This window comes from Bos mutus, chromosome 8 (assembly GCF_027580195.1).
Source record: "Bos mutus isolate GX-2022 chromosome 8, NWIPB_WYAK_1.1, whole genome shotgun sequence".
Lineage (NCBI taxonomy): Eukaryota > Metazoa > Chordata > Mammalia > Artiodactyla > Bovidae > Bos > Bos mutus.
In genome coordinates, this window is record NC_091624.1 from 48,504,888 (window position 1) to 48,519,834 (window position 14,947).

The following is a 14,947-nucleotide window of genomic DNA, read 5'->3' on the forward strand; positions in this document are numbered from 1 at the left end:
AGGTCTCCAGCATTGCAGGCGGATTCTTTACCAGCTGAGCCACAAGGGAAGTCCAAGAATACTGGAGTGGGTAGCCTATCCCTTTGCCAGCGGATCTTCCTGACCCAGGAATCAAACCGGGGTCTCCTGCATTGCAGGCAGAATCTTTAGCAACTAAAACCCCTCTCCAAATATAAGGTGGACCAGTAAAAGGAAGCTTTATGTTAGTGAGACATCATCGCCACCTTGTGTTCAACAGTTTTCGTTACACCTACCTTACTGCAAAAGATGACACAGGATTCAACAGTTACAGAATATAGCTTTATTTATAGAATCTTACAAATAAAAACATTTACAGTCCACATAACTTAAGTTTATTTTATTTTCTAATTTATCTTCATAACACCTGAGTCATTTAAAAAAATACTGTGATGGAATTGCAGAACTGTAAAATAAAATATGAACAATAAAAACTAACCTCTCTCTTTTGCAAAAATCAGACAACCTTTTGTTTCTTTTTAAGCAGATTTCCAACATATTGCTATATCCATATTACCATGTGGAAGAGGATTTACTAAAAACAAGTCTTAGGATACCATAAAAGAGAAGCTTTCTTTTTAAAACCCAAGGTGAAGGACCAGTGAAAGGGAGACCTAAGTTGACACTAGACACGAAAACCCTTGGAGGCAAGGACAGAAGACCTGCAAGCCAGGGGGAGGGTGAGAAGCAGCAGAACCCCTCCTCTGGAGTCACGGCTCCTGCGCGTTACACATACTTTCCTGGTTATCCTTAGAGAAAGGGAGAGAGGCTGAAGATGCTAATGCCAGCCGTGAAATAAGTCCTCAGAACTTGCTACTCCTCAGACTACTAATGTGTACAAATGCTTGAAACAGCAAACCCAACACCAGAAAGAAACTGCCACATTTTCGATTCATGAGGCAAATCTGTTGCCAATAGCAACAGGTAATCCGTTGCACAATTTCAGTGTCTCTACCCTTCCTAAGCTCCAATTGGGACTGGCCTCTGGACCAATTACAGTTTGAAAAAAACTCCCCTTTGAAGCAGGTGTCTGTGAAAGGAAAGTCAGTTCTTAATATGGATGTGCACGAGAAGGGAAAACACCCTACCGCTCACGTTTTATTTTTTTAATTTGCTCAAGGTTACATTTTTGGGCTCTTCTCCTAAAACTAGAAACCCACTAACACTTAGGATTCTACTCCACAGATACCAGTGTCTGTAAGGAAGGACAGATCTACAGGGAATGCTAAAATTATCAAGTTAATACATCAATGTAAATTAAGGGAAGCAAAATCGTCTAAGGTCCTAAGATTTGAGTGTTATTTCCTGCTAGCTCCTGAAAGCAATCTGAGAAAAATGAAACAGAAGAGACAAAGATTCATTTCAAAACAGTTAACAGTGACAATAATAACGACGGTATAAAAAGTTAGATTCCAACATTCAAATTGGTTCTTTGGTAAAAACTGGACCGTAATCCTACCAGGAAGTCTGTCCTGACAGTTCATCTAGAATCTTGAGAACTGAGTTTTCCTCCTCCTTCCGCCCATTCTCAAATCTATCCAAGTCAACAGGCAAGATGAGAAAAATTTGTAAAGCATCACCAGCGGTTTTCCTGCTCATGTTCAAGAACAGTCCCGGTTTGAGGGATGTTTCCCAAAGGAAAAAAAAAAGAAAAAAACCCAGAGTCGATGCTTTCAATTACTGTAGAGTGGAAAAATTTTCCTGTCAGAACGGAAATGTGCTCGGTGGTGGCGACGGACCAGTGCTGGTCAGCCACGCGCACAGGTCGTCTGCAAGCACAGCCCCTGGGCTGCGACCACGGGCACCACTGAGGAAGGCTTCTGGAGAGGTCGGCTCCCCAGAGTGGCTGAGGAATCTCACGTTATCAATATGATAATAATACAGCAATTCACCTAGTGAACCTGGAGACGAGCTCCCCTCACAGCCGGAGCTCTGCGGAGAGGGCTCCACAGGGCAAGCAGGGGACCTACGGTCTCCCACACACATACACACACATGAATCTATCAATTCATTTTCTGAAGAGTTATTAGCATAATTCATGTTCAGTTCCATACAGGATTCGCCCTTTCTGGTGTGGGGTGAGGGCGGAAGGGGGACCCAGCTGGTTGCCGGGAGCTCCTGGGTCCCCTATTCTGTGAACACCAAGGATGCGCCCCTCCCAGCTCAGAGTTCTATCATGTGTACTGTTACTTGTGGCATTAGTAAGTCCTAAATGCTGCCTGCACTGACTGCACCTCCGATTACCCTTGTCAAGAAGACCCCAAGCGGCACTCCAGTTCTGAAAGTCAGTTTGTCACTTGGCAGCACGAGTTGTTGTCCAGGGAGGTGAATTTGTGCGGTCTCCCCTCCAACACGGGTGTTGTCACTGTGCTTAGAGTGTGCTGCCAGGGAGGCGGTGGAAGTGTCTCTCAGGGGATGGGGGTGGGGGCTGAGGGGTGGGAATTGCAGCAAAACCATTGGATTTCTCAGAGGTCTCTCTTCTCTGCCTCCCGTGTCCTCCAGTGTTCATCTGAAAGGAGGGGAAGTTCAGGCAACACAAACTACTTGCTGTTCACCTGGACAACCACCAAACACCAGGTGCAGAACCAATTTTGGCCCAGGGTCCCAGTGGGAATAAGTGACCATCCTGACAAGACACCCTCCCCTCGTCCACACACAATGACCCTTGCCTCTCCTCCAGCCCTGCTCATCTGTTTCCAGCTTTGACTTCTCTTTGACAGAACAGGCGACTGAACAGACTTTGAAAATATTAGAGGGTTTCTGTCCTTTGTACTTCTGCTGTAAAAAAAACAGGCAAATTCACTTAAAAATGGGTCACCTTGAGGCCCAGGAAACACACTGAGATTTTAAGAGCCCCAAATTGTAGATTCACCTCCTAGTATTTCTCACCAAGCTGTGAGCCCTGGCTCTCTTTCTGTGCCACCTGGCCAAGGATTCAGAATGTCTCAGTGCTGGTTGGGAGAGAAAGTGGCCAAGGTAACCAGAGGGGAAAGTTAGGCTTGTCTTTTGAGCTGCGTTGAGAAGAGGAAAGGGACAGAGGCACTACCGAGAGGCTGGTTACCAGGGCAGCTTATTCCTTGGATAGAGCATTTTTAAAACCAGCTGACAGTTGAATGTAGGAATAGAGTCTGTGTCACAGTTTTTAATAGAACTGCCTCTTCCGAACCGCTTCCTGGATGAGGTGTCCTTGGGCCAGGGGTCGGGCAGCCCAGGGCTGGACTGCCAACCCTGCCGGCTCCTGGCGGGGCCCTATCCGATCTGGATATGTCCCGAGTACATGGTGAGGACTAGCATGATGCCAAAACCAGTCAAGAGGCCCAGGTTCTGGATGACAAAGGGGATCAAGGCACTGCCCTTGCGTTCATCCTCTTGGCTCACCTCGTTCATCTCAGGGAACTGTGAAAGAAAAGGAGAGAACACAAGAGCTGCAGTTCCTTTCTTCTTGCAGCTCCTTCAAGTGCAGGACAATTCAGTCATATACACTATCAAATAATCATTACAATGTTTATTATTATTATATTTTTATGTGAAAATAACACATCATCAGTGTAATGATTATTGATATACTATTAATGATGTACTTGGAGAAGGCAATGGCAACCCACTCCATTACTCTTGCCTGGAAAATCCCATGGATGGAGGAGCCTAGTAGGCTGCAGTCCATGGGGTCGCTAGGAGTTGGATGCAACTGAGCAGCTTCCCTTTCACTTTTTACTTCCATGCATTGGAGAAGGAAATGGCAACCCACTCCAGTGTTCTTGCCTGGAGAACCCAAGGGACGGGGAGCCTGGTGGGCTGCCGTCTATGGGGTCACACGGAGTCGGACACGACTGAAGCGACTTAGCAGTAGCAGCAGCAATGATATAGTATTAATTAATACTAATTAATATACTATTTATTAATAATATACTATTATTAATAATAGCTATTATATATAATATTTAATCAAGATGCATGCATGCATGCTCAGTTACTCAGTCATGTCTGACTCTGTGATCTCGTGGACTGTGACCCGCCATGTCCATAGGATTCTCCAGGCAAGAATACTGGAGTGGGTTGCCATTTCCTTCTCCAGGGGATCTTCCAGACCCAGGGATTGAACCCACGTCTCCTGCATTGACAGGCAGATTCTTTTACTGCTAAGCCACCAGGATATATAAAAAAATAGGATTGGTTTACAAAGAAAATCAACAGCAGTAACTTCTAGAACTTAAACATTATCACCTTTCTCCAAGGTGGTTGCCACTGCTTTACAACTATTGAGCTGAAACAAAGTACTATACATATATGTAACCCTGGATATGTTTAGAGGCTGGTTAAAAATAACCACTCTAATAAAACTGCCACTTGTTTGGGAAACTGAGCAACTGTGTAAGGGGCCAGAAAATGGAGCTAAGTATTGCAGTGACTCAAGGTCTCCTGCAGCTGGCTAGCAAGGCATGCATGCCCAGTCACGTTCGACTCTCTGTGACCCCATGCACTGTAGCTCTACAGGCTCTTTTATTCATGGGATTTCCGAGGCAAGAATACTGGAGTGGGTTGCCATTTCCTTCTCCAGAGGATCTTCCTGACCCAAGGACTGAACAAAAAATATCCTAACCCATTGGCTGAGGATGGACTGTGGTGGTCAGTACTCTCATCATCTCATGAAAAATACTACTTTTTAGGACTTCCCTGGTAGTCTAATGGTTAAGAATCTGCCTCTCAGTGCAGGGGACATGGGTTCCACCCCTGGTAGGGGAAGATCCCACATGCCTTGGAGCAACTAAGCCTGTGCTTCACAATTAATGAGCCCGTGAACATTAGAGCCTGTGCTCCACAACAAGTGAAGCAATGAGAAGCCAGGAATTGCAAGAAGAGCAGCCTCGGCTCGCCACAACGAGAGAAGCCTGCATGTAGCAATGAAGACCCAGAGCAGCCAAAAACAAACAAATGATTTTTTAAAAATAATACTTTCCAAGGATACAGAAAATAATGCAATCAAACACGCCAAAGAACATGTCATGCCCTTAAGGAAAGAAATCAACTGCGTTAGAGAAAAAGATGCAACAAATCAGGTATTAAACTAGCAAACTCAAACAAACGTCAGTGCGCACAGTACAATGTACCCTTTCAGACACTGCTAATAACGTAAAGGAAGGTTAAGCAATGTTAAACTGTTAAATAATGTAATTTGGCAATACATATTAAAACCTCAAACTAATGCAGCCTTTCTGAGCCAGTGATTCTTGTTCTGGATCGAGTACATTCTCCCACCAAATACCAGCAGTGGAGATGATGCCTTGACGTGGAAGTGCGGCACTCTAACCACTGGACTGACAGGGAATTCCCTGAAAAGGATGCCTTTAAAGAATATGCAGCATGAAAAATGTCTAGGATGTATTAAGTGAAAAAAGAAACTAGGATACAGAAATGCATATTCAGTGTGATTAGTTGTTTAAAAACAAACACGATGCATTGTGAAGAAACAAGAAATAAACCCAAGTGGTGGTGTTCTGAGAGAGAATAATTATGGGTTATTTTCTTTCCTTCCTTCCCTTCCTGCCTCCTTCTTTCTATTTATCTATGAATATCTAAAAGATACTTAGGTAAGGACCCTGGAGTTGAGATAGATCATTTTCTTCAGTGACATATGCCCAAGGAACATAGGCTTTTCATCCTTTAAAAATCTAATATCCCTTTAAAAAAAGCATTGTATACTTTAAATAGGTAAATGGTGTGTTATACAAATTTGGGCTTCCCACATGGCCGAGTGGTAGAGAATCCACCTGGCAATGCAGGAGACATACGAGATCTGGGTTTGATCCCTGGGTTGGGAAGATCCCCTGGAGGAGGGCATGGCAACCCACTCCAGTATTCTTACCTAGAAAATCCCATGGACAGAGGAGCCTGGCAGGCTACTAGTCCATAGGGTCGCAAAGAGTTGGACACAACTGAAGCGACAGCATGTGCACACACATGAACTGATTTGTTGATAAAGTTGTTATTAAAAACAAAGTAACTAATGTACCTTAGCTGTCATCCCACTCAATGAACTTAATAACCTGATCCAGTTTTGCCTACAAGGCATTAAAACTACAGAAGACTTACCATATCAGCCAGTGAAATATACAAGAACATTCCTCCAGCCAGTGCAAAGATCCAGTTGGCAGAGAAGTGGCTGCCGGCTAAGATGCCGAAGCCCAGGCCCACGTAACAGCAGCAGGCAGAGAGGAAGTTGAAGAAGAGAGCCTGCTGGAGACTCATGCCGGCGTTGAGCAGGATAACAAAGTCTCCTACAGCGGGGAGGATGAGAAGGGAGGGTGTGGACAGAAGAGTCATATTAGGTTGTGGGACACACAACTTGATGAGGACAGACTGCCTAAGTGTCGGATGGAGGCTGGGTGAAAATCCTGACAGCCCAGACTAGAGCTCATAATGACAGACTAAGGCCCCCTTGACCTCCACACCAAGGATGCTTGCAAGCTTGCATCTATGAGGCTGGCCATGTGCGTCCAGCCTAGAGGCTGAACACAATGCATAGGATTTTCAAAAGAGAAAACCACCTAGCCATGGCCTCATTTCTCTTTTGATTGATGGTGAAATAGAAGGAGCTTCCTTCCTCAAAACTGTAATGCATGGTGTTTATAGGAAACAAAATCGAGATGGAGAGATGTTAAGTCATTTGCCCAAATTCACAAGCCAATAAATGGCAAAGCTGGGATATGACCTTGAATATCTGAGCCTCAAAAAAGTCTAGGCTTTTTACACTCTCCTTCTGATAAAACCAAGGACTTTCCAACTGGCTCATCTCTTTCTTCTACCCACCAGACCTCAAACATGCAGCTCAGCCTTTGTAAGATTAATAGGATGTAAGAGATAACCAATACTAAAAATTTAAGTCTAATGAATGGCATGCCATAAGTCCTTTTCATGATTTTTTTCCTCCATGTTTCTCACGATGAATCAACGAGCTAGGTACCACTATTAATCCCAGTGTAGAAGTGAGGAAACTGAGCCACAGGTTATGGGACTAAAGGGAAACAAACATGCTGGTAAAAACTCCATAATTTCCACTGATCGATTTTCCGGGTTTTTTGGCCATATTGTGTGACACGAAGCACCTTGGTTCCCTGACCAGGGATCAAATCTGTGCCCCGCACAGTGGAAGTGCAGAGTCTTAATCACTGGACCTCCAAGTGTCCTTATCCAATGATCGGTTTTCAGTGACTGATTCGGCTGTTGAGAATCAGTGGTTTGATTTCACACAGCACAGAGAATGTGTTCACTGAACATGGTCTGTGTTCTGAAGGGCTGTGGGGAGGCAGCACAATGGACCAGGCTGGGGTGGGGGCAGTGCCCGGGCCCCTACCAAGCTCATGTGGGAACTCCTCACACAGGATGGCCACTGAGGTGCTGATTCCCTGGAAGACGGACACAGTGAAGGAGGCGCCGATAGCCAGGCCGTCGATGAAGTTGTGGAGGCCGTCGCTCAGGGTGATCATCCAGGCCAGCGTGCCGATGTCTGAGTAGCGTACGCCTTTCAGCCAATGGCAGGCGCTCTGGGAAGCCTGCAGGTCCTGCCGGGAAGCCCGACCCCAAGGCCCCCAGGTCAAAGGGTGGACGACAGACCTTCAGGGCAGGTCCGAGTCATCAAGGCTGTTACCGTGGAACCCCTTCCCACCTCCCAGTCCCCACTTGAATCTCCCAGTGGAGGACAGCCCGCTGACCTGGACGGACAGGGAGCCCACGATGACCTTCTCGTCCACCACGGGGGTCTTCCCGTCCAGCTCCCCGCTGCAGTGCTGAGGAATCATATGATCCAGATCCCCATTCTGCAGCTTCTCTGTCACCCCCTCTTCCTGGTCCTTCTGGGAGGGGAGCGTCTCAGAGGTATAATGGCTGTGTCCGTGATGATGCTAGAGGCACCGTGCAGAGGGGGGCAAACCAGAGCAACGCTCACCAAAACCATCCACCCAGCAAGTGCCACGAGCACCGGGAGAACCTCACTCCCACTGTCTGGGAAACCATGAGCAGGCAATGGAGAGACAGAAGCCGAGGGCAAGGCAATGGAGAAAGCTGAAAGGGGCGGGGTGGGGCGTGCAGCTGGCATAGGATGTATCTCAGAGCAGTGACCGAGGGGCCAGTGCTTATTCCTGGCAGGAGGCACAGCACAGGTGCTTAAGAGAGGCTCCTCGCAATGGCTGATTATATCCCATTCAGCAACTGTTTAGGGGAAAACTAGGAGCCAGGCACCAAAGGCAACTTCTGGGACCTACATCACAAAAACCGGTCTCATTTCCTTGCGGACATATTTCATATACAGTGCCCTTCCTACATCTCCTCAAGGGCTGAAAATCTGTTAAGGAAATAATCTAGAATAAGATAAAGAGGGCAAGTTACTGCCTGGGAGGAGGCACACAGGCCAGATCTGGTATCTGGTTTCTGGTTCGCCCTTGCCCCCTGCTTGTCCCCTTTCTGAAGTGACGTGGGTTTATCTACTCAGGAAGTTTGTGGGTTTGAATCCATGGTGGGAGGATCCAGCTAAGCTCACTGGATCAGCACTGAGGTTAACAGCACACCTGGGACAGATTTCTGAGACGATGCTCTCCTGGGAGGCACTTCCTTTACCAACAATTAGGGCTCACCTCGTTTTTCTGTTTAAGGAGCATCTTCAAGATCTTCTCTGTGAAAAAGAAGAGATAAAAGCCCCCGAACACCACTGCAGACTTGGAGACGTAATAGTCTTCCATGGGGTTGAAACCGAAAGCCTGTGGACCCAGGAAAACAAAATGAGTTGAACTTCACTGGTCCCCTCTCCTCTCTTTCACCACCTCCTTGACTCCAAGAAAGGAAGAGACTGGGACAAGCCTGCCATCTACTTCATCTTTTTCCAGCAAAATCTAACCCTTGATGTTTTCCTCATGTCATGCCACCAGATCTGCTGGGTTCTCTCTAGCTGATTTTCTGACATCAGAAAAAAGACATCAGATCGTCTTTCGAATTTTACTTTCAGGAAGAACAGCCTCGGACAAGGATGCAGAACTTTTAACAACAACCCTGTCTTTATTTCCTCCTGGTGCTTTGTAATAAGGGCAGACTCTGCCGGCAAATTCCGTATTTAAGGAGGAGACACTTGTGTTTATTTTTGTCATTATCTAGTCTCCCTGGATGACCTGCATGTAAACACACAGGGAGATGGCGTAATTAAACTTTCTAAAATGGGAAATCCTTTCCCTGATGGAACCTTAAGAATTGCAGCATCTTTCTGACCGCAGACCTCCCAGTGACCACAAAGCCAAGGGAGCAGACAGTATTACTGCATGTATCAATCTGGGGAAGTTTGTTTTGGGTTCTTGAAACTTCGCTTATTATGGTAGGAAAAAAAAAAAAAATCCTTGGGAAAGCAGACAGGAGTAGAAGTTAGGAGAACCATTCCCAGTGAAGCTCCTAACTTGTGTGCAGTGGCGGGGAACTTGAGAAAGTGTCTGCTGACCTGCTCCTCAGTTTTCTGATAGAAAACGGGCCTCAAGAGCAAACACCAGCCATCTCATGGATGGGCCCCAGATAAAAGTGGCCATCAGAACCAGGAACTCTGGGTTGCTTAAAAACTAAGTGTTTTTTTCTTTTCTGTTTTAAAGAGACAAAATGCAGTCTCTAATCCAGTGTAGTTTTCTAAGAGACATTAAAGGTCAAGTTCTAGAATAGAAATGACTCATTCAGGCCAACTTTCCAAGACAGTCAAACCATCTTAAGGGAAAGTGGAGTGGACAGAGGCAACTAACAGTTCTCCACTAAAAGAACCAGGACATGAGCTCTTGTGTAGGCCGGGTTCTGCATCTGTTAAACAGGTCAAACAGTCCTTGTTTCCTACACATCACAGAAGTGATCTGAGGATCAACTCAAGAAACACAAAACCACAGCGTGGAAAACGAAGTGCTACAAAGCGCAGGGCATCATCTTTCTGCTTCACCTCTGGCTGGTCCGGGCCTGTCAGACCACCCACAGTGAAGCACCTCATGCTTGCTTCCTGCATCAGCGGGTCTACAAGGAGACCACACAGCATCAGAAACTCCTTCTGGGCCCTGCTAAACCTTACAAACACAGTGCTCCTCCTCTGCCATGGAGGGTGTCCTGGTTAGCCCAGGTGAAGGGGCAATGGGGCCGTCAACATGTGTGAGGCCAGACTGTTGGGTTCAGCTTACTTTCTGATACAAAAGACAGAGGGTCTTTAGAAGTTTATGCCCTACTGAGGAGAACCATTCTTTTTCACTGAGACCTATTGATTCCGGTTTTGGAAATCCTTTGATTTCCAAAGCTCTAAACTGGGGGCCATTATGTGACCTAACTACACTATCTCTCTTCACCTGGTAGGTAGCGAGCACCAGGTGATTTATGAACATGAACTCATAGAACCCTCATGACCTCATCCTGAGGTCCAGCCTATTATTTTTCCCCTTTTCTGCATGGGGAAACTGCAGCACAGAGGGGTTAGGTGACTTGCCCTAGTGCACAAGGGGAGCTGGGATCTGTACCAGCTCACAAACCTACTCCCTGCTCAAACTGCCTCTCCCTGTTCGTGTCTGTGTCCCGTCTTCACTTTCCAAAAGGAGAGATCTCCTCGCTACACCATCCGTGGAGATGGGGGGTGGTCCTCCCACTGCACCCCGCAGTCCCCCAGGAGGTGGCGTGCTCTCGAGAGGGCCCTGGCTCGTCATACCTCAGGGATGAGCTGGAAGAGGGCGTTGGAGTAGAGGGTTCCAATCGCCAGAGCTATGAAGTAGAGCAGGAGCCTCTTGTAAAAAGTCTTCTTCATGAAGGGCACAACGCTGGCCCCCAGGAGGGAGCAGAGGGAGATGACGGTCACGCAGAGGAGACCGTACCCCCAAACTGCCATGGAGAGGGGGAGCCAGGCCCACCCGGGACAGAGACGAGGGCCAATGCCCCAGGGTATGGCAGCCACCATTGAGGGAAGGCAGGTTGGGGGGAGGGAGTGGTCAGGAGGGGTTTGGTTGACAGATATTAACAAAGGAGACAAAGGAGAAGAATCAGAGAGAGACAAGCAGGGAGGGAGAGAGAAACAGAACATTTGTTAGTGATTCAAGTCCGATGAAATTTTCTTCAATCAAGTTCAGGAGAAATGGGGGAGGAGCTTGAGGTGGTCTTGGAACGCTGCTTCTCTCCTGCCCTGCTGCCTGGTGGCCGAGTCCCACCTGCCTGCTGCTGTGCCTGGCAGGGCAGTTTCAGTCTTAGCCGAAGTGTCCCCAGGCCAGGCCAGAGGCTGCCTGGCGGACTTTGGACTCGAGGGCTGTCCGGGAGAGGAAACGAGAGCCCGGGAAGAGACCGTTGTGCTGCACATACACGTTTGCACATCCAACCCACGCTGCAGGCACATGGACACTCCTCGCACCTGCTCAGCACTGCACAGGACACAACCAGGTCAGAAGTGCAGGACAGAAAGGATAAACAAACAAGGCCCGATGCCCGCAGAATTCACTCTCTCAACAGCCCGGGTTTTCTTGCCATTTTTTCCCTCTATGTTTTTTGTTTGTTTTTTCTTTTGGCTGCATAGCTTGTAGGATGTTAGTTCCCCAACAGGGGACTGAACCCAGGCCACAGCAGTGAAAGCCTGGAGCCCTAACCACTAGACAACCAGAGAACTCCCTCAGGTTTCGTTTGTTTCCATTTGCTTTGAGAGGGCTGCAGCATAGAGAACAGAGTTCCAAGATCGCCCTGCCCAAAAATATTTCCTCTTCCATTTCTCAGAGTCACACACTCCGGGCAGGACAAAGCCTCCCCTGTGAGGCCAGAGGTAGAGTATGCATCATTATTGTATTTCTATTCAACAGGCAACACAGCATTTCATTTCCGATCTTGAAAAAAAAAAATTAATAAATTTAATTTCCAGAGCTGGAAAAAAAATAGCCCAAGATGAGGCCTGCCCTGAGAAGTGCTTGCTAGATTCATGTGCAATTATGACATAGCATCGAGATGGTTCACCTTAAACCAAATTTCTTCTCTCATCATGAAGCAGGAACAGGTAAGGTAAGGCCGGCATCCCATAGAGTTTTTTTTTTGGTCGCTAGTACAGCATATGCGATCTAGTTCCATGACCAGGAACTGAACCCAGGGCCCCTGCATTGGGAGCTCGGAGTCTTAGCCACTGGACCACCAGGGAAATCCCCATGATGTCTTCTGATTGGGAAAGGTGGGCAGCTGCCTATGGAAGGCAAAGCCAACATTCTCAAAGTGGAGGGGGGCACGTCACCCACTGCCCCACTGCACGTCCCTGCCCGAGTTGACAGGTGGGCAGACTGTCACCTTGGGCCTTTTTTTTTTTAAGCTCCTCAGTGTTTACAATTAAAGAACAAAATTAACGAATATTTCAAAACAGTCAAGTCGGGGCGCCAGGAAGTCACTCCTATCAGGAAGAAGTCAAGATGCAAGGTGTGAAGGGCTGCAGGTCACTTCACTTGTTTTTGTTTCACAGTCTTGATTCTGTGTTTGGCTTTGTATCCTGCAGACTGTTTTTGTTTAGTCATAAGTAGTGTCTCTTTTGCAACCCCATGGACTGCAGCCTACCAGGTTCCTCTGTCTATGGGATTTCCCAGGCAAGAATATTGGAGTGGCTTGCCATCGCCTCCTCCAGAGGATCTTCCTGACCCAGCAATCGAACCCGTGTCTTCTGCACTGGCAGGTGGATTCTTTACCACTGAGCCAGCAAGGAAGCCCACACTGTGTGGATTAGGGCCTGCTTTAAAAAAAAGGATCTTTTTAAGCCAGTTCCACTTTTCAGTTGGTAACCTCTTTCCTTCCACCTCATTCCAGATGGATCATCTCTTGGTGGCCACATCTGAGTACTGCCAGGGCCTCTACTTAGATTGGCAGGGATCAGGAGGACCAAGGGTAGGGGCAGCCACCACTGACCACTTTCCTTTCAAGCCCTGCCAACTGGGCTTAGGAAAGGCACTGACTGGGGAAGGAGGCCGACAGATCCCCAGCATGGTGATGATGTGGTGGTGGTGATGGGGGTGAGTGCTAACAGCCTTGCATTTGACAACCCCTGAAGAGGCCAGAGGCCGACCTGGGTGCCCCAGGAGTGACAGGAGGCCCTGGAGATTCAGAGGCAGAAGTCATTCGGGTCCCTTGACTAGAAGAAGACGTCAATGTTTCAGGTGGCGGCTGTCAGGGGCCTTGGAGCACAGGTTGGGGCAGGGACACCCCGGGGAGAGAGGACGCGCACGCTTCTGTTCTACTGCACCTCTGGGATGAGCTGGAAGAGCGCGTTAGAGAGCAGCGTTCCAATGGACAGGGCGATGAAGTAAGTGAGCACACGGCTGAAAAACGCTCTCTCCGTGCAGGGCAGGACGAGGACTCCCAGGAGAGAGGCCAGGTTAATCAGTGAGACACTGAGAAAACCAAAGCCCCACACTGTGGAGGAACAAGAACAGATGAGGGCCGCCATTACTGCGGGTGGGGGTGCTCTTGCTGCTGGGGGTGCGTGCAACTCCCCATTTTGAACCCAGCCGCAACCAGGGCAGACAGAGTTTTGCCAGCCCATCAATAAATGCTTGCCGAGTGTCTCTTGCTGGGTGCTGTGAAGAAGCCTGAAAACATACACCAAAGTTGCTATCCAAAGTAGCTTACCTTTCAGATGGAGGGGCAGGTGAACCCATGAAAAGCTAAAGACCACAAGAGTTAAATAATGACGTGGGGCAGGACACAGGTGGCATTTGTCAGGTACCAAATGCTGGCAGCTCACACTAGCAGGACAGGATTGCAGGAGCTCGATCCAGGCCCAAGGGAGCCACGTGTATACACGTGAACCACAGTGGCTGGAGCAGAGGTCCAGGCAGAGGAGGACGGTAGGTGGGTGAAGTGGGACGAGGGCAGACTGAGAAAGGCCTTAAATGCTAAACTCAAAAAATCAAGGCATTGGCCCCCTGGTAGTTTAATGAAAACCAAAAGGGAAAGTGGTCCAAAAGCCTCACACTGACCGCTCACCAGCCACACTGCCCAGCCTGGTGATGTGCTGGACTGGTCTCGTGAGCATGGGAGATATCAGTTTAGACATTACTTCTGTTCACCCCTCCTGACGATGCTAAGAGGAGGATAACCGGTTAATCATTCAGTGAGCTGCTCTATCTGATCACCCCGGCAGTCCCGGTGCTGACAAGCATGGACACCAGGCCCTGCCTCCCCATCCTGGCTCACCTTCCACCGAGCTGGGCCTCCCCTCTTCTGTCTGCTCGTTCTCCTCATTCTCCTGGTTCTCGGAGGAGCAGGCCCTGGAGTCCAGCTGCTGGAGGATGGTGGGGCAGAACTCCTGGAACTCACGCTCCCCGATCTGCGACTGGTGGCTGAGGTTGTGGGCAGCAAAGAGTTCTCCAGAACTGAAGCACTGAAACCAAGAGGGAGGGGCAGAAAGCCTCTTAGGACCCAAGGTCACACCTTGCCCCTGAGGAGCTCTCCAAGATGAAGAATAGAAGATGGAACTGGCTAACTTTCATGGAATCTGCAGGCTAATTTCCAAGGATGAGAGCAAAGTAGTCCTTAAACATAAAACACTGATAAGTAATCTTAAGAGATCAGCCACCCAGACATGCCTTCCACACGCCCATCTATGAATGGCTACCCAGAAGTTCTGGAAACAACTGGATTCCAATTATTATGACCAGGGTGCGGCTGCTGGAAAACATGCCTCTGTGCATACCTGAATATGCAGTTTCTCCCAGATACCCAATCTGGCTCCACATCACAACAACCCCGGGAGCTGTTATAGTAAAATGCAGATTTCAGATGCTTCTCCAGAGCCACTGAGCACAGGTGTCTATGCTGTCTCCTGGGTCTCCTGGGCCATGTGCAGTAATGTCTGCAGCCTGAAGAATATGCTGGCAGAGACTGGGGAAGGGAGGAGGAGTACCTGAAGATTCAGGGTCTGCCAGGGAGA

The 14,947-nt window shown here is 48.2% G+C and overlaps 1 protein-coding gene across 2 annotated transcripts in view; it reads right to left on the reverse strand.

Annotated features, from left to right (window-relative positions):
- Window positions 1-286: 286 nt before the first annotated feature.
- SLC39A14 (solute carrier family 39 member 14) overlaps window positions 287-14,947 on the reverse strand; it is a 51,424-nt gene continuing 36,763 nt past the window's right edge. For both annotated transcript variants that reach the window (XM_005895317.2, XM_070375589.1), the window contains exons 3-9: window positions 14,212-14,398; window positions 10,718-10,887; window positions 8,646-8,768; window positions 7,728-7,916; window positions 7,370-7,577; window positions 6,109-6,293; window positions 287-3,414 (exon numbers count right to left, since the gene is read on the reverse strand). In XM_005895317.2, coding sequence (XP_005895379.2) covers window positions 3,268-3,414; window positions 6,109-6,293; window positions 7,370-7,577; window positions 7,728-7,916; window positions 8,646-8,768; window positions 10,718-10,887; window positions 14,212-14,398 — 1,209 coding nt within the window. In that variant the 3' untranslated portion in view covers window positions 287-3,267. The remainder of the gene's footprint in view (window positions 3,415-6,108; window positions 6,294-7,369; window positions 7,578-7,727; window positions 7,917-8,645; window positions 8,769-10,717; window positions 10,888-14,211; window positions 14,399-14,947) is intronic.